Here is a 20,412-nt window from a genome sequence, read left to right as displayed (position 1 = left end):
TATACGAGTGACCGTGTGTCCGTTGACTTACGATGTCTGTCGACACATGGATTTGAGGAAGGCGCAGCAGTGCGTGAGGAGAGACTCGCGCAAGAGGAGTTTCGCGGATTCTCGCTGAGCTCTCATGTTACCAGCTAATGCCCGAGAGCAAAACTTGACGTTAAAGACCCTCCAGTCGAGCACACCTCCGGCCTTCCAAGCACCCAACCACTGATAAGGGATATTAGCAGCCAGCTCTAGGTAAGTCATCAGAGGTAGCCAGGCTTCTTCCGAAGGCAAGTGCTTAATAGCCTCGGCAAAGTAGTTGGACGTAATGCGCCCACTCAACGCCGCGTAGAAGAAGTCGTCGATGAGGACAGCTCTCTGAATAGGCGTGAACACGCTGGGAGTCCTTGTTGAGCTGCTCCGTGATGAGCGACATGTCCAGTGGGGTGTACAAGACGCGGAAGTAGCCGATGCCGTCGCTGTTGACGAGGATCCAGTCCTTGGGAGAGGTAGCAGGAACCTGGAGCGTCTGAGACATATTAGACATCCAGGATACAAAACTAGGCTCCTGCCTACCGCCCCTCTGAACAGTCACCGTCATGGGCAACCTGTTGCGAGAAGGATAAGAAAAACGGGATAGGTCCCGGAATGTCTCCTGCTGCACTGAAAGATACGTCGCATTGGTGCGACGTGCTGTAACAAGTGGGTAGGCTGGATCTGAAAGCCACGTCGACAGATTTCGGAACAGTTCACAGCTGGGATCGATAGTCCTCAATACGTCACTGCTGCTCGCCGTCTTGTACTGGAAGGTCTTCAGGAATCGTGTGATGCCGTTGGTAAAAATGGCGGAGGTGATGACGTTCTCGAACATGCACAGGATGCCCACGGACTTCCAGACAATCGCGTTCACGTGCTCCGGCCGCGCTTGCAGAACGTGCTTGATTGGTTTCGGCTCCCTGTAGGAACTCTTAGAGGTGAGCACACGAAGAGCGACAAGCTCATCGATGCCCCAAGTCGGAAAGAGAACTCCAAGGACTTTGAAGGAGTAGTAGACGGAGAATGTGACACTGAGCCAGCGATCGTTGTCGTCCGGAAAGACGACGACAGCATCGAACCACATGAAGACGACGTGATCTACAAGCGACACGACGCAGTTGGGTTTCTTTTTCATAAACCCGGCAGTCAGTGAGCAGACCCGTTCTCTGGCCTCGACGATCACTACGCACCATTTTGTTGACACAGGTTTGCCCAAAGTCGTGACGGCAATTATGCGAAGCTTCTCGCACGGCAATTCTACTCTCATCTCCTTTTCAGCGATGGTCACGATTCTATCGGCAAGATCTGCCAGGCCTGAGAGTGCCGGAGACCACAAGGTTACCCTACCTTGGTTGACGCTGCTAAGGTTGGTAACCACCAGTGCCAGTTGGTCAGGCGAGATTCTGGCGGTTCTCTGGAAGGTGCACAACACGCGGTCGCCCACGCCTGTGCAACTGTTTTCGTCTGCCGACGAGATGGCAACAAAGGACTTTGGCCGAAACACTCGTACATCGAAAGTTGCCCTTTGACTGTACGAATCGAAGCACGGAAAGAGCTGGCGAGCGCTCCTCAGCTTGGCGAATGTCCACGCTTTCACGATCTTGGATGGGTCGTCGAAGTCCGGATAGCTGTCAGTCAGAAGCGAGATGTTCTCTCCTTCCTTATTCATGATACCGCTGAAGCCAATGGTTATGTTATAACGGCTTTCGGAAAACATCCTTCCGGTAGTCAGCCTCAGCTCGAGCCGGCCGGTGTCCTCATTTGTGAAGAAAGCGACGTCGATGTCGTTTCCGCTGTCATCGTGCAGGACGGCCTTCTTGATGAGTAAGTCAGCTGAGTGCATGGTGATCAAAGATGTGTCACGTATGCACTCCACCATGAGGTTCACTTCACCGGTAAAATACTGGCGATAGAAATTCGGCGTGATTTGCAAATTGTAATGAATCGGACGAACGGTCAAGTCCGAGGAGAGCGTGCCGCCCCGAAGCCTGCTGTGTGCCGCCTTGGGACTTGCCGGAAAAGCTAATAAAACGATGGCGAGAACCGCCAGCGGTACGACGATGGCGCAAGCAGTGCACTTGACAGCGCTCCACGCTTTTCCTCCGACCGTAGTCCGCTTGTGGTCAAGTAAACTCGACTTTGAGGAATGCGATATGTCGTTCTTGTTGTAGCTCACAGCGGCCATTTCTTTCTCTTCTTCGCCCCATAGTGCAAGAATGTGCATGACGAGCATTTGTAGATTCGCGGCTCTCATTTTGTTTCCTTCTCTTTATTTACATTTTTCTTGGTGCTATTATTGTTCCATACACTATTAAAAATTCATTCGTGTTTGGTGCCTAGACGTCTCACAAAACGATGCGCAAGCACGACTTTTTTTCTTGCCCACCAACAAACAATGGCTGGTACCCCGCTGCAATGCAATATCGACAACGCTCTGCTCACGACTTTATGTCCCCTGTGGCTATGATTTACCTTTCGAAGTAATTGCTTGACAATATGTTCAGGGAGTGAGTGAGTGAAAAGACTTTATTTTATTATCCGGTAGACGACTATCCTAGCCCCGCGAGGGGAGGGTCATCGCTATGCGACCACACATCACCTCGGCGTGACGTCCTCTACTCGGCGAGCAGCCCTCGCTATTCCCGCCTTCTTCTGGCACCTGCGCGTGCCCCTGTGTTCGGTATTGTTTTGCTTTCTTACTTATTTTACTTCTTGTGGCACAAAGACAGCGGCGCTTTAGTGATCAGTTTTTCTAACAGTCGGCTCTGTAACAAACCACCCAATTTTAGTATAATTTTATGAACAACGACTACCACAACTAGGCTTATTCACAAAATGTTCATGTAAAATATTTATCATCTCTAGCGTTATTAAGGAATCCTCATCATCATCTCCAGTGTGACCAATACCCCTCGTTGGCAGGAGCAAGTGAGGCAACAACTGTATTGTACTAGATTACTATACCAAAACAACAACCAAGCTCTTATTCATAAGAACAGGTGCCAGTAAAACGTAATTTTAATATCTTACTCGCAGCAGGTGGTTGGCCGATCGGAAACGGCTTTAATAAATATATTAACAAAAAGATTTGTGAAGTCACCTCCGCATCTCCAATACCGTGCGATATAGATTGAGACAGATCGAATTTATTAGAAGGCAGAGAGGTGCTACAGGGGAACAGGGCATGTCTAATTTGTCAAGCATGTCTTTTTTTACTTTCTGTTAACATTCTATTTTCCATCATTCTGTTGTTTATAGCTGTACTCTTGCCTTTCATTTCTGTGACCATTCCTCTTTGTAGGTATGTGACATGGCGAATAGAATCAACATCAACAGCCTTCTTCTGGCAGCTGAAGACGAAGAAGAAGCGTTTCAACCTGTTCATCTGACTTTTTGTGTGCCACGGATTCAAGGTTATACTCTACTCTACTGTACTTATCAGCACGCAACGACAACCAGCAGGTGACATCTGGTGCGATGCTTGAGCCACTCGAAAACGACGTGACTGGCGAAACCATCTCGGAGCAACGATGCCACTCGTCGTGCTCCTGCATGGAACATGACTCCAGTGACCCAAGCTCTCGGCGATGCTTCTGCGTTGGCGCCGACTTGATTCTGCCCTGTGCATTCGGCCTCATGGGCGTCGCCACCTCCGCAGCATTCGTGGTCTTCGTGCTTCTCCACATACTTGCCCGCATGAAAGCACAGACACCCAATGCGCACAGCCGCGCCTCGCAGCTCGACTTTGTCGCTCAGTACTATGACATCCGTCCTCGAGACTGACCTGTCTTTCCACCTTCTCCGGCAACCTGACCCTGCACGTAACCTGCCACCACGCTAGTCATCTCGTCACACTTCTTTCAAGGAATCTAACGCTCAGCGAAGTAAGCGTGCGACCGCGTGTGGGCTATGCCACGGAATCGGAGACAGCCGTTCTGGTCAGTTCGCAAGCGCCTTTCACGACCTTCAAGCTGAAGTGGAATCTCAAGCCTTCGGCAGATTACCTCGTGTCCGCAAGCTTTTCCGGAGGGCTTCACCACGGAGATCACCGGAAGTGGCCGCCTGGAATGTACCGTGAAGTTGGTGACTCGTACACGACGGTGACCTCGTACGTCGACCAGCTGCACGATGCCGCTTTCTTCCCGACCGTGCAGAGTGTCATGCTGAAGTCAAGATTCAGCTTGTCCGTGCTTAAGCCGAACGCCAGTGTCGCGGTGCTCTCGAGCTGGGATCTCTTGAAGGACGCCCAAGGACACGACGGCCAGACTTATTCTGTCTTTCAGAAGACACCTCCGTTCTCAGTCCACCAGGTCGCCGTAGCCGTCACCACACTGCCCAAGGCGACCGACGGCTTCACTACGCTTCACGCTCACGCGGCAAACATGCCACGGCTTCAGCACCTGCTCGAATTCTGCACTAACGTCGTCGAAATGGCGGCGGAGGCCACCGGAATATCTTTTCCAAACAAGGGACTGGACGTTTTGGCTCTCCATAGGTTTCCTCGCCCGTGCCACTCTACCTGGAAACTCGTCGTCGTTAGAGCCGGCACGTTCAAGGCGAATGCCGCCGGAGGACTGCACACGAACCTTGGCCGGCCATACCTGCGCTTGACCATAGAACTACTGAGCACATGGTTCGGGAACATGGTCACCGTAGGAACGTGGCTGGACAGGGGCCTTGCCGTCCTTTACGCCATCAAAGTTCTTAAGCTTGCCAAACCTCAGTGGCTCCTGGATGACATACTTCACCTGTATCGATTCGTCGCGCTGTCCAGCGTCGACCTCGGTCCGACGCATGAGAAAGTGTTGTACGACTACGAGCTTCCGATCACTGCTGTCTCTCTCCTGGCCATGTTTCGTTTCGCTGTCGGCCAGGACAGCTTCAAAGCGGCCACCACCAATTTCCTCAAGAAGACAGGGCGTGACGATGTTGTAGAGCAAGACTTCTGGGACAGCCTGAAGGCTTCAAGTTCAACGGAAGATATAGCTAATTACACGCTAGTGTGGAGACAGCACTCGGGTTACCCGCTCCTGAAAGTCGTCCGAGAAGACGCCGAGACAGTTCACGTCGTGCAGGAGCCGTTCTTCTGTTTGAGCTGTCACGATTCGAGGAGTCGCGCAGGCACGCAGGATCAGCAACAGTCACCACCAGCAACAATATGGCCAATACCTATTACGCTTTCCTACGCTAGCGAACCACAGAAGATAGACGTGACGGCCGTCGTGTGGATGGTTTCTCCTGAGGTAACGTTGAAGGCTCCTAATGCTCACTTCGACGACTGGGTGCTGCTGAATGTGGGCAACGAGGGCCTCTACCGTGTCGACTACGAGGACTCCAACTGGAGTCACCTCATTCGTCAGCTGCAGAACGACAGCTCAGTCATACCTGTGGCGAATAGAGCACAGATTATCGATAACCTCTTTCATCTGGCTTTGGCTGGCTATAGGCAAGTATAGGCCTTATTAGCCCGCTCTCCAATATGAACACCGCGTAAAGATTTGAGATTTGGCTTATTTTACCACAAGAGTACATTTGCACACAACAGAACCCACGAAACACAAAACCTCTAAAAAACGTCTCGAAACTGCTATAGACGTCTTAGTCTACGAGAAGACCTAAAATAGACACTTTTTAAATAAAACATTTGCGCCGCAAATGTGCTTGCGTACTGTTTATTAGCATTTTCAACAGCTACGGCATAGCCAGAGTCTATTTTGCCAAACAAGTTCATAACGTCTACTTCGAGACATTTTTTAGACATTTTGTCTGAAAGTACGCGTGCACAACGACTACCTCAATGATTCTTGGAATGTTTTGTCGAGAAGGGCCAATATCCCAAAACGGCATGTCAAAAGAGCGGTGACCGTCGCTTTTACTCAAACAAAACGCAGGCAACGAAACCCCCAAAATAATTGGTTTCACACTGCGACGTGATATATACCTGTAGATGTATTACTATCAACAGATAACGGTGCCTCTAACAGCATGCTCGCACAGCAGCGACTGACAACAGGAGCAAAACGCAGGCACGCACGCAGCGCACCGTGCAATCAGCTTCGGCGGCACTAGTGTTGAAACATGTGTTGAAACGTGTCCTTCGTGATCGCCCACCGGCGACTGCGTCGTTTTGCGCTGGCAGCAGCTCGGCGGTCATCGTTTTGCGTTTTGTGTAGCGTTGCCAGCTTTTCTGTACGGTTCACTGGCTGTTATCTGGTATCAAGTAACAGTGCTCATGCCGTTTGCCGCATATTTTCCATCAGTGTTTCAAGAAACAAGCTCTACCTTGTGTTTTCGTCGACGATTCGTTACAACAATGGCCGGATCTGCTCGCCACCTTCGTTGCATCTAGGAAGCAGCTATTTGGCCAACGTACTTCTTTCGGTAAGTGAAATTAGGTGCGCCTGACTTTTCGTCATTACTGCTGGAACTTTTTAGCCGTCTTGTAATTAAGACGTTAAATATGACAGTTCTTTGCTGGTGGTTGAATCTTGGTCGAACGCGCAACTATATATGGAGGACGCGCCGGTGCGACTCGTAATTAGCCACACTGGCTCGCCCTATTTTGGGTTATCTTGTTCTTCTGCGGGTTACAGCTCGTGTGTCGGTGTGTGCGTGCGAGCGAGCACTTGCTTGCTTACAACCATGTCGGCCTGTCGCTGACAAACTACAACGCTTCTACCATAGGTGCGTCGCTTTGAGAGTGCAGTTATGATTTATTGTCGTTTGTAAATACATGACGGCATTTTATCACATCTGTAATTTGGAAATCTGTCTTTAGAATGATTTGATGCTCTGTTATAAGTTGTAAATTATACCTTGCTTACTCGCTTTTTCTTGTATGCAGCTTTTGTTCACTGCTGTTTGTACAAGACATTGGGCCTGAGACCGCGCCAGCTAGTGTGGAAGACAATACCGTGTCTTTGACGGGGCCTGGAGTGCATTGATGCTGAACTTGAATTTATGTTGCTGCAGCGGCAATCAACTTCACCTTGTGCGGTCACCTTCTCTCGTATTTTGTGCCACATTCGGTTGCGCTTTATTCATTAATAAAGGCGCTTTTACGAGATCATGGGATAATTTATTGCTTCCATAAGCATAATTATTTGTGCGCCATACACTAAACGTCATTTGTGAAGTACATGTTCATCCTCTGCGTGTTCAGATTTATTATTTGTTCAATAGTAAACTGATGTGCTCTATATGAAAATTGGATATATGTGGTGGCTGAAGTAGTTTTCCCAGCACATGGCACTGACACATGGCACGTCGAAAATTTATAAATGCCACAGTGAGGGCATGGCTGGATGAACAGGTATGTTAGTGATGTTGCTTGATTGGTCACCTGCACGACGACTGACATAGGAAATGGGAAAAAAAAAACAGGGAGCTCTTTCAGACCCTGTATTATCTAAATTCATATGATAGCCGTAAGGCTGCCGACCATACATGCATGCTGAAAAGACAGTTATAATAGCTTGTTTTTTATTTCAAAAGCCATTACAGCAAAATTACGAAAACGCCTAAAAAACATCTTAGCTTGATCTTGTCAAGACGTTTCTTCAGACAACTTTTAGCGTCACATTAGCACGGCTATCCGACGGTCGGATAGCCGTCTACGGCTACCGAATGTATCGACCAAGACATCTGTTCATCATTTCAGCTATCCGTTCAAGACGTTTTCTTTTTTTTTTTTTTTGACGTGAAATAGCTTCTTTTGTGTTTCATGGGAATGAACTATTTATGGAGAGGATAGCAGGGGAAAAGCTGCATATATGCAGCTTGACTAGCCCCGCCACCCCTTGGCACAAAGGCAGCAACAGGCGGTGCATACAGAGTCGTACGCAATAAAAAAAACCATAACATAAAAACACTCAAAATGTCATAGTTATATCAAAAAAGAAAAACATTCAATGACGCCGTATTTAAAATTGCATTTTTTTACATTACACGTAAACTGTCATCTGGTACTTTAAATTTGTTGATACATTGGGTAGGCAGCTGTGGCAGCTGGGATTCATAGTTTGTACGCGACCGTGGAGTGTGCCACTGAACACGGCCTTCTTGAACGTGCAGAGGGACTTAGAGATAAGTATCTAAATCATCTTAAATGTGTTTGTACGGAGTTATTATGCAATACAGCTTCGATTTTTGTTTTGACTTTTCTTCTATGTAAGAAACATGCACTCATTTGGTTGAGCGAAAAAAAAAATATTCAGGGTGGGGGACAATGTCAGTTGGCACGAGTGCATGAGTGCGCTCTCTGTTGTATTTAGGCCGTCGTCAGAGCCATCGTTTATACCGTCTCAATTCAAGAAAAACAAGATCAAGAAATAACTGTCTTGGCCAGGAATATTTCTCAGGGGGGGGGGGGCACTTGCTGAAAGCCTTGACTATTTGAGAAAAACGCCTATTTTCATTATTTATTTTTGGTAAAACACCATGGATCATAAAAATTTCGGGGGGGGGGGGGGGGGGCTGCCTCGCTACGGGCCTGGCTGTTCGAACTGAGAGCATATCAATGTGCCGAGTGATATAGACTGAGTGATTTAAAATGATATAGACTAGGCATAGTGGAGAAGGGGCTGGTGTTAGCATTTTTAGAAGCCCAGGATAAACACATCGAAGAGTACGAAGCTGTGTATACGGGAGTTCTCACATCCCTGAAAGTCCCACTAAAGGGTAATGGATTTTGAAAAACCAACAGGTGTATGTTTTGTTCGAGACAATGATAGCGTCTCACCTCACATGGTGCGGTTATTTCACAATATCGAACCTTTTTCAATGTATCCGAGCCTAGTGCTTCTGTAATGTCCGCTTTATTCGACGCATGTTCCTGCACGCAGTGCGGTTTTCTCGGCGCTCCTTGCCGACTCGAGGCACTGCGACAGGCTGCGTTATTAGAGAGTTTTAAAGTAGGGTTCATAAGGTTTGAGTTGCTTGGTTACACCGCTATTTTTGAAATACAGGGTGTTTCAAGAAATGTGTCCAACCTTCTCAAAAAATCAGGAAAATGCGATATTTGCTCAGGGTTTTCAGAATTGCTTTTTCTGTAGCGGCATGAATCTTAAGGTAGTTAAGGACATCATTTAGAACAGTAATTAAGAAAGTTACATTAATTAACTTTTTAATTAGTGGAGTTAGGTGATTGTGTCAAATGGGAGAATTGAAGTTCTTCATGTGAGGAACCCATCCGAGCTTTGAGATTTCGAAAAAGCGTCCTCTACACTCTAAGAAAAAAGAGAGTCAAAAGAGGGTCATGGAACCGTGACTCTCTTCGGGTGTCCACCTGACCCCTTTTGGAAGGTACGGGCAGAGAAAAAGAGTTCGCATTTGGGAAGGAGTCACTGGACCCTCCTGAAGCGCGTTTCGATTGGCTTCGGTATCGGAAGAGCCGCCGTATACGCCATACATATCGCGCGCTTGCCCTTTGGCGCCGTTGTGGCGCCTTGCTCGGCGACGCACACGGGGCTGGCGCCGGGGTGGCGCGCCGCTTTCCTCTCGTCTCAGTCATGCCTCAGTCTCCTGGTCTATTGGAATGCGTTGCGTGGTTGTGTTGGTTGCGCGTCTTCGGTGGTGTTGACGCCGGCTCCGTGCACGAAGTGACGCTTGGAGGGCGGAAAATTCATGGAGCTGCGGACACCGACAACGGGCGCCAGTTAACGGTGAGTGTACTGCTTTCGTAGGTACTAATTATACAGCTTAAGCTGGGCGTCCGCAGCAGCCTTGCTGAAGTTATCCGCCAGTCCTTTCCAACAGCAGCCTGCGTCCGCGGGGCTGTTGCGGATGCCCAACTAAAGCTGTCAGTTAACGAGTTACCACCGTTATGCGCGTTGCTGTACAAGCTCCCATAAAGTGAGCGATGCAAACAATTATCGAGGGTCATTTCTTGCTGATCGCACGTTGTGTCTGCACTACTGAAGGTGCAAGATGTCGTTTTGAGATGCACTTTAGTCTACTTCATAATAACAGTTCCATCGACCTTGAGTGTGCAGCGTGCTTCCGCGCGTGGGAACGTGAAAAAAAAAAAAAAAGCCTGTGTACATAACGCTCAGACGCACTATATAAATTGGTTTTTGTTGGCTTAAAGACGGTAGTTTGAGGTGCAGATATAGTACGGTGGCTTCCAGAACGTACGCGGTAGTCATTCAAGTTGGACACGCCTCGCCGGTAAAGTGAAAAAGCTCTAGACATTCGACGGCGCGCGTTGTTGCGGCCGCGGGCGTGCACTCTTTTCCCTCGTTTCTGTTTGCTGTTTCCGTGGTTTGCATACACTGCAATGACGTTGGGCGCTATAACAGAATCGAGTGAGTGTACGTGATTGTGGGAGTTATGTGCGCTAATTCTAGCATATGACATGTCTGATCTCGACGTAGACGGCGTACGCACGCGCTGGGTGTCGTTCGGGCCCTAGTACTCGCATCTGTTTATCTGAGTATTTAAGGATGGGTTACGTTTGTAGAACATGCGGTCAATAACCGCTCACGGCATGCCCCTGGCTGCCGGAGGATGTGCTTTGTTGTTTTGTTGTTAGCCTTTATTATGTCTGTGTGAACCACTTATTGTGTAGGTTTTGCAAACCTTTACTGCAATTTCATTTCCTCATCACAATATCACGTTCTGCTTTTCAGATACCGTTTTTCATGGTGCTCACGCTGGACAGGAGCGACAACCTAGCAAGCCACAAGTCTGATGCCTGGAGCCGTCACCACTTTTTGATTTATTCTTAATAACAAGGAATAAATATGGAAACATGATGGCGATTTCTGCTGTTCATTTAGCACCATATGACACTGTGCATATCACAGTCACACATTTTAGTTGGCTATACTCATAGAAGCATGTAAATGAGGAATACCCAAACTTCTTAATTGGAAATCACAGACCATCCTATCGCGCTTTCTATATAACTTTGCTGGAAAATATGTATTGTTTCTACGAGTTTTATTAAAATAATGCTAAATCTGAACTATTATTTTTTTACAGTCGCTGGGCAGAACGGCAAGTATTATTGGACTTGCTTAAAATGAATACTCCACTATTTTCAACAGTAGTCGCGCAAAATAGAGCAAGGGTTAAATGAGTAGCTTAAAATACTTGTGGAGTCGCTTGATGCTTCGGTGTGGGTCCCTTGACCCCCGTAGGAGCGTTACCGGCAAGAGTGTCTGACTCCCTATAAGTGGTAACGTGATCCTCCGGATGAGAGTCTTTCCACTCTTCCTAGAGGGTCAGGGGACTCTCCTAGAGCGAGCCGACCCTGACCCACCAAGAGAGTCACCGTGACTATTTAAAGAGAGTCCTATACGTGGCATGTCAGAACTCTCCGAAAAGAGTCACGCATACTCTTCTTTTTCTTAGAGTGTAGTAATTGTTGTGGCGTAATGAAATTCAACGAAATGCAACGGCTTTCAACAGCGAAAGCTATCGAATTCGCTTGAATTTCATTACTTTGTAATTATTACTAGAGGCCGCTTTTCCGAAATCTCAGTGTTGGGATGGGTTTCTGGCACGAAGAACTTCAATTCTCTAATTTGACACAGTCACCTAACTTCACTAATTAAAAAGTTAATTCATTTAACTTTCTTAATTACTGTCTCAAGTCATGTCTCTAACCATCTTAAGATGCCTAGCGCTACAGAAAAAGTCATTCACTCATTTTGGACGTCTCAGAAGAATATGGCAGTTGCGTTCTTCCATGTTTCTGTTTAGGTTTTGCCATTGAATTTGGTTGAATTTCATTACTTCGTAATTATTACTAGGTGCCACTTTTTCGAAATCTTAAAGTTGGGTTGGGTTTCTGGCATGAAGAACTTTAATTCACCCATTTGACACAACCTCCTAACTCCACTAATTAAAATGTTAATTAATTTAACTTTTTTAATTACAGTCCCAAATAATTTCTTCAACCATCTTAAAATCTCTGCCACTACAGAAAAACCAATTCTGAAGGCAGCATTCAGATATCGCATTTGCCTGATTTTTTGAGAAGGTTGGACACATTTCTTGAAACACCCTGTATAACTTGCGTACCCAAGAGGTTAGCGTATGACGCATGCGCAGTGGCGACAAACGCCAAGAACAGCAATAGGCGGTTTTAGAATGGAGTGCCCAAAGTTTCGCGTTAGCGTTTGTCTCCACTGCGCATGCGTCATACGCTAACGCGAAACTTTGGGTACCCTATTTCTAAAACAGCCTATTGCTGTTCATTGATACTTTACTTCGCTGAATGCTGCCGTTGGCCTCCGCCGCAAAAGAAGCGTCTTGGAACTCCCATTATAACAGTTTTGCCGTAAAACAAAGTATGTCCTCAACTCATCACGTTTCTGAGACAGCAACTTTCAGCGTGATCTGATTGCCTACATAAATAAAGTAAGAGTTAGTAAAAGGAGGAATACCACGTCTGCGGTAGCTTTTTTCCATGTCGCGAAATTCTGGAACGCTTTGCATGTGTATACCCATCGCTCCAGCGAGACGCAGCTCTGGGAATTCATTATCAGCGACAATTTCATACATGGGGGTTCATTAAACCTCATGACATGTTCTCGTCTGACAGCATACCGTGCTCGTATCCTAATCTCGTATCACGTCTGCCGCCATCCAATAGAACCTCCCTCCTTTGGCACACAGCATATATCGGTCGGTTGCCCCGAAGACCGCACATAGCCCGTTATATATACACCTTACACACAACCTCAATGCTACATAAATCCTCAGGGTTCGAAGTACTGGCGCTTGTTGTTACGTCGTGCGGAATCACTGGCAGTAAATAAAAAAAGAGAGTTCTCGGCCGGTTATACACTCTCCATAGCCCCTGAAGGCGTAAGCCTGCTGTACACTTCGTAACGCATTAAGTTATGCAATCGGTTACCAGACTTCTTGCAAGATATAACGAGCCGCAGCGTGAGAGACGCGCATTAAATTACGTTAACTTTCTCAGTCGATTGCAGTGCCTCCCCCCCCCCCTCACTCCCTGAAAGTTTCTGCACCTCATTTGGTGTTGCACTACGTGCGGGATCGGCCCGCCTTCGACCAAGCGACGGTGTCAACTGATGACATCACATTGTCATCATATGGTCCATGTGATGACGTCACAAAATTCGAAGACCTGTGGCACCATGATGGCGCCATTAGTGACGGAGGTCACGTTGATTTTTGTACCACTTCATTCGGCTTTCATGTTTCGTTCAAGGAGCCGCGGAACGAGGCATTTAAAGGGACACTAAAGGCAAATAACAATTTATGTTAGAGTGAAAGCCCAATGTATGACAACTTCTAAAACGGCAATATTATCAACAGAAGTGCCCTACTTACCGAGAAATTAAGCTAAATGTATCACATGACGAGCGCCACGAGTGGGACATTTTCGAAGTGATCCCGATGACGTAGGGAAGTCGGCCTACAATAAATCACTAGTAATCAAACTAGCAGCAGTAAAAAAAGAACATTCCAAGCATCAAAAGACGTAATAAAATGCTGTTTGTTCGTTTCCGCTTGATTCATGGAAAACAAAACCTCCGTGGCGTTGCCATGGGGAACGGCGCGCGTGGTTCAAAGGTTCCGTTTTCGCCGAGCTGTGCCTCGCCCGTCTCAGTGGTAGTTTCGGGATCGCGTACTGCCGTGCGTCTTTTGCGTGCTCGTGAAGGTCGCTCTGACAGAAAGTTCGACAAAATGCCGCATGCGTGTGATATTGCCGGATGCCCGAATGGTGCACAACGCCAGTGCTGCAGCAAGGAAACCGGTGTGTCTTTTCACTAGGTGCCGCGGAATGAACCCTTACGGTCGAAGTGGCTTAGTGTCATGCCATTGCGCCAGTGTGCTAAACAGTCACAACCTCTGCGCGTGTGCTCGCTGCACTTTCGTACTGAGGATTACGAGACCAACCGCAACTTGGTGACGGCTTTGAATGTGCCCATCCGAGCAAGTCTTTGCCGCAGCGCCGTTGTTGCTACTGTGGGTCCCGCTACTTCCGCTCGGCTGCTACTAGTGTCGGCGGCCGCGCAGTAAAAGCGGGCAACGTTGGGCATGGCAGCAGTGACGTAGGAGAGTCGTATTTTCAGGCGGGAGATTTGAAGCGCGCTAACGCGATGCGGACCACTAAAAACGTGATTTTATTTCAAAATAAGCACTTCCTTGGCACAAAAGCAGCGCTACGAGGTTTCTGGACCGCTATTTCAACAATCAACGTCGACTTAATATTTGCCTTTAGTGTCCCTTTAAGGCTTTCGCCTAAAGTTGTCCGTTCTGAATATATGGCGCTAGAAGACCGACGATGTGCATCTGCACTGGCTGACTATCGCACTCGTTTCAGGACTTTTCAGATGTTCTTCGCGTCGCTGGACTACCTGGAGAAAGAACGCGACACGCTTCCCTGGACGCACTTCGTGCGGCTCGCGCGGGCCTTGCCACACGCCGCCGTGGTGAACCGCACGGCGTGGTCGGCGCTGAACCGGCGCATCTGCAAGGGGATCGTGTCGGATCTCGGCACAGCCGCCAAAGAGCCGGCGATGCCGCTTGCCCGAAGCGACTTCAAGTACGATGTGCTGCAGTACTGCTGCCAGTTTGGACACGAGAAGTGCCCCGCGCTCTTCTTCATGCGTCGTCACAACCCTTATCAAAAGACGGACGACGGAGTCATCCTTGAGAGACCGTGAGCCGGACATACGACTGACCGCACAGACGCGGTTTGGTTCCTTCTCGACGCAGCTTGTGCATATACTTCCTTCGAATTTGGGGTGATAGCTAAACCTAACGGTACGACTATCTTCAGAAGTGTACTCGTTAGGCTACTTCTTTGTTAAATGCGGTGGCGTCCACTACACGTTGCATTGGAGATAAGGGAGAATCGCAATAACCTTATTTCGACATACTGAACATATAGAAGTGCATTTGTGCAAAATGCCGAGAGAACAAGTTGAAAGCCATAGGGGGTGTGCACCATGTTTTTTTTTTTTATTATTCTGACAAAGGCATGCAAGTAGTCAAATTAAGTCTTCTTATTTTGCAAGTAAAAATTCACATTGAAGTGAAGGAAACAAGTAGAAAATATCACTTTAAAAAAATGCTGGTTTAGTACAGTTTGCAAGGCTTTAGGATACCTTCAAATATTTAGTAAAAACTCAGAAAATATACTCATTTCAAACGAGCAGTACAATAGAGGAAAAGTAAAAACAAAAAAGAAACATTGCTATACACGGACATTTCCACCAACTATTTTCGCGGTTGCTTCAAGGTAAACATATTAAGTATATTGTTGCATACTTGAGCATATTGCGAATGAAAAACAGCAGCCAACCAACCAGCCCAAGTGCGTACCCTACTTGAGCATATTGTCCTAGGCAAAAACAACTGGTCACAGACAAGACACGAACCCACGTATTTGCACTGTGCGCTTGCATGCGACGTTCTTGCCGCATGGCTACCGCGGCGCAGTTTTTCCGCCCACACTTATATTCCTTATCACTTCTTTATTTCTGTTAAAACAAAGTTAACTTCCCCTAAGCTTTGCGTATTAAAACATAATGAAAACTAAAAAAGTGAAGAGTAGTTTGTGACAATGATTGATTAACCTCTGTGCATTGTCGTTTTTATTGTTGTTGTTTTTTTCCTCTTCGATCGTCTCTCAGCACAAATCTTTGGGAAGCTTGCCTTGCTTTGCATGGAGCTCGCAGTGCTCGGACCCGCAGTGGTGTTCGGCGCGTACGGCTAAGAGAAGCGAGGCCGCGCGTGTCGGGGGTCGCTAAAGGTCGAGTAACAACAGCAAAAAAAAGCAAGTAAACCTAAAAAACACCACCAATATATATATATATATATATATATACAGTAGTGGGAAAAGAATCACGCGGACCCCGATAGAATAAGGAATGAAGACAGAAACTACGACTTTCGTTGGTTTGGCACTGTACATTTTCACTGACGTTTCGTCTGGTGGACCAGACTTTGTCAAAGTAACAAGTACATCGCGGTGGGTTTCCTTATAAACACGCTTAAAGTAGATAGATAGTTTCAAAGAACTTATCGATAGCAAGAATGACAACATAAGATAGCGGTCACGCGCAGTCGACATGGATTCATGCGCGCACATTTGGGACTCGTGGCAGCGAAGTCAGGTTACACAGGGTAGCATAGATTGCACACGCAGTTGATATGGCATTACACACTAGTGATATGACAGAATTGTTGGATTGCACGTCACATGGAGGAAAAGGCGGGGGGGGGGGGAATGACATCAGATCTGCGCTTTACCTATTTTTTTCGCAGGAACGTAATCACATGCTAGCATTAAACTGCGAACAGTCTGAAATCGCAAACAGAAAATCTACTCAGCACTAAGGTCAATTTTTACTTTTAACTTCTCCTGAAGTACGCTTCAAACACATCAAGGTTAATACGAGAAGAAACTAAAAAAACTAAAAAACAGCACAGACACCGTACATGATGCACACAACTCAGTACGTATGCACGTAGTCTGGTACGAAAGCTGAAAAATAGTGGGTGATTACCAACTTAACCGTAGAATAAACACGAGCGATATTAGAAACAGAGCTGCCTATCCCGTTGAAGACCAGGTTATGATTAACAGTGCTTAGTGGGAACGCTTGTAAGTGTGCCTATGCTTTCGTTGATACCGGATGAGACGGTGTTAAACTTATAGATTAGGTAAGACTCGCGGGCTTCACGATCATGATGAGAACGAAAGCCTGACTCAAGTATAGTGGCCCGAATATTTTCAAAAGAATGCCCAGGTAAACGAATGTGTTTTGATAATGGTAGGCTAGGAAGCTTATTGGAATGCGATCTATGGTTGTTAAAGCGTATTCTAAATGAAGTTTCCGTTTGGCCAATGTACTGTTTTTTGCAGACGGTACACTCAAGCATGTATATAACGTTAGAACTATCGCAATTAAATGAACCTCGAATGTTAAGGGAGAAGTCTGAAAACGTGCTATTGGCTTTCTGTGTCGTTTGCATATGTACGCACACCTTGCAACGCGCTTTGTTGCAGGGTGCACAGCCAGTTATTTCGGGCTTATTTACTTTCGATGACGTTAATAAATCTCGGAGATTTTTAGACCGTCGGTACACAACGCGAGGTGGTTCAGGAAAAATACTCTTGAGATGTTCGCTTTGGGCAAGGATATTGTAGTGGCGTTTTAATATAGAGTGTACCTTTGGTGCTGATGCTGAGTGTGTTAGTACAAGGTTGGTGCTATTCTGTTTTTCGGGCAAACGGTTCCCCCTCAGAATTTCCGCTCTATTTAATTTATCTGCTCGACCTATTGCGTCATCGATTAAAGCCGATGGATATTGCCGTTTAGTGAGAGAAGTTTTGTACTTGTTACTTTGACAAAGTCTGGTCCACCAGACGAAACGTTAGTGAAAATATACAGTGCCAAACCAACGAAAGTCGTAGTTTCTTTCTTCATTCCTTATATATATATATATATATATATATATATATATATATATATATATATATATATATATATATATATTAGAGGTGTGCACGGGCTCCGGGTAGCCCGAAAGCCCGAGCCCGACCCGGCCCGCGGGCCGGGCTCGGGCGGGCCGACATATTTTCACCTCGGGCCCGGGCCGGGCTCGGGCTACATGGCGTTTTATCGGGCCGGGCTCGGGCCCGGCGCAAAGCCCGACTCAAGCCCGAAATATAGAGAATGAGCGGGAATTGTTTTCCAGCACGCATACAGCGCCTTTTCCGCGACCGCCTTTACCACTTTTCCTTTCCATTCGCTACTTTAAACAAAATGGGAGCAGGTAAAGCACTGGCTCTGTTGCACTCCGACAAACAGAGAAGTAACACCACCTGAGCTAGTGACGGCGCCACGCGACTGTTCGCGTTAGATTTAAGGCCAAATCCCATATGAGTGAAAATGCACGCGACAGCTACGAGCGACCCGACGTCGATCGCCTTCGTGCAAGCTGACGCTTGGATGGGCATACCCGATACGCGTGACGTCTTTGGCGAGCGAACTCCATTGTTGCTGGCATGAGGCCGTCTACTTGTAATTTGTAATCTGTGTAATAGAGACTGTTCGTCGTGTGTCGTTTGATCATATTGGATATGCCTCATAAAATGCCAAATTGCCGGAAAACGATGTTTCGTTTTCGCAGCGAACCTTCAAAAAGCCGGGCCGGGCCGGGCCGGGCCGGGCCCGGGATTTTGTTTTCGTGCGTCGGGCCGGGCCGGGCGGGCTCGCAGCCCTTTGCCGTCGGGCTCGGGCGGGCCTTCGACAAAGTCAGCGGGCTCGGGCCGGGCTCGGAAATACGGCCCGTGCACAGCTCTAATATATATATTCAGCAGTACCGTTGGCATGGTGCTAATTTTTTCCTCTACGCTAGGACAAGCGACAATCCGTGTTTGCTTTTGTTCCCGTGCCCTAAAGTGTTATGTGAAACCGCTTGTGAGTGTTTTTCTATGGCATTTCTTCTGCTGTGCTCGGGGCACGTTGAATCAAACCCTGGCCCTAACACCCGCTCTGAATCTCTGTTGGACATTGAATCCTTACCAGCGGATCGCGCTGAGCAGACGAGCCTTATCCTCAAGCTCCTAAAAGACATGCACACGCGTTCTCTGTAAACGTCAACATTCCAAACTGAGATCACTGCTGTTGTTAAGACCATAAGACCTGGACAAAAGTCGCTTGAATCGAAAATCTCTGGTATATATGAAAAGACTGGTCATATTCAGGAAAAATTGCTAAATGTGGATGAGGTCACCTTGAAAGTTTCTAGCATGGCAAAAACTATTGAAGAAGTTAACGGTCAGAACAACCTTTTAGAAGCCTGTCTAAATGAACTGGAAGACCGGTCGCGCCGTGAAAACTTAATTTTCCACGGCCTCCCTGATAGCAGTGAGACGTGGCAAGAAACCGAGGCGCATATAGGAAGAGTAATCAAGAGCATTACCGACACAGATCCGTCAGACGCCATAGAACGTGCGCACCGCCTTGGCTCATTCAAGCCTAACAAATCCCGTCCTGTAATCGCAAAGTTTACCAGCTTTAAAACAAAAGAAAAACTTCTGTATCTGCGCAGTCAATTCAAGCAAAAAAAAAAGCATTAGTATAAGCGAGGACTTCTCGGTCACTACACGTACCTCACGTTGAAAACTGATGGCTTTCGGTAAGAGCCAGGCATCTTCCGAACCCTTCAAGCTACGTTATGACAAATTAATCCTGAGCGAAAAATGGTACGTGTACAACGCCAGTACTGATCAAATTCGAGAAATTCAGAAGCGCAGTGATAATCTAGAGCGTCCATTCCCTGTTCCGTCACTTCCTTCTAACTAGCGGCGCGAGAGGGGCAGTGGCTCATTTCCTTTTTCCCGGGTTTCAGTTTTCATAATAACATCAGAAGTGCATCTAACAAACATGATGCTTTATCGGCCGCAATTGACACATGTTCTGCGAAAATCATTGCGCTTACTGAAACATGGTTACCTGCGCATGTCACGCACCCTGAAGTGTTCAACAGCGCTGTGCAATTTCGTGTTTATCACTGTGATCGTACTTTGCGTAGAGGAGGTGGCGTCCTTTTGGCTATTTCAAATGACATTCCATCTATTATCTGTACCAACGACGACATAGAGATCATATGGGCTTCAGTAACACCTGACCATAAAAAATTTGTCCTAGGCTATTTACGCCGTAACTTTTCAACTGCGCCTCCTCTCTAAAAAAAAAAAAAACTTCTTTATACTACCCTTGTACGACTTAAATTAGAATATGCATGCGCTATTTGGGATACTACTACTGACAAATTGATATCTTCATTAGAACTCGTGCAAAATAATTCAGCTCGCTTCATCTAATGTAACTACAATCGGACTGCAAATGTATCTGCTATGAAAAACAATCATTCAGTCACATCACTATCTTCTCGTAGTAAAGTCACGCGTCTGGTCCTTTTTCACAAACTATTCCACCATCCAACTCTCCGTAACGAACTCATTTCTCAGCCGCAATACATATCGCCTCGAATCGACCATCGTCACAAGGTTGGTCTTGAAACGTGTCACACAAAAGGCTTCTGTCAGTCATGTATTATCCGATCATCCACTGAATGGAACCACCTTCCCGATGCCATCATATCAGTTCATGATAATCACTTGTTTAAAGCCGCTTTAACTACTATCGTATAAACTGATTCTCCTCTTTTTTTTTTCTTGTTTGCTTTTGCAACATGAGTGCTTGTAGCCACCCAGGACTTGATTTCTTTTTCCCACGTACATATTTTGTAACCTTAGTGCACTTTTTATTAATGTTTATCACTTGCCTGTGAACACGTTATCTGTAGTTTTTTTCCTCTTATTTGTAACCACTCCCCTCTTTAATGCATTTGGCCCTGAGGGTTTCAATTATATATAATATATATATA

At 46.8% G+C, this 20,412-nt stretch overlaps 1 protein-coding gene across 1 annotated transcript; it reads left to right on the top strand.

Moving 5' to 3' along the window:
- Positions 1–854: 854 nt before the first annotated feature.
- LOC119386276 (aminopeptidase N) lies at positions 855–14,669 on the top strand. The gene is made up of 4 exons (XM_049414289.1): positions 855–895; positions 958–1,170; positions 3,800–5,467; positions 14,327–14,669. Exons 1-4 carry the CDS (start codon positions 855–857, stop codon positions 14,667–14,669), a joined length of 2,265 nt encoding a protein of 754 aa, XP_049270246.1.
- The last annotated feature ends 5,743 nt before the right edge of the window (positions 14,670–20,412 follow it).

This window comes from Rhipicephalus sanguineus, chromosome 3 (assembly GCF_013339695.2).
Source record: "Rhipicephalus sanguineus isolate Rsan-2018 chromosome 3, BIME_Rsan_1.4, whole genome shotgun sequence".
In the NCBI taxonomy this organism is placed as follows: Eukaryota; Metazoa; Arthropoda; class Arachnida; order Ixodida; family Ixodidae; genus Rhipicephalus; species Rhipicephalus sanguineus.
This window is presented reverse-complemented; position numbering and strand designations above follow the sequence as displayed.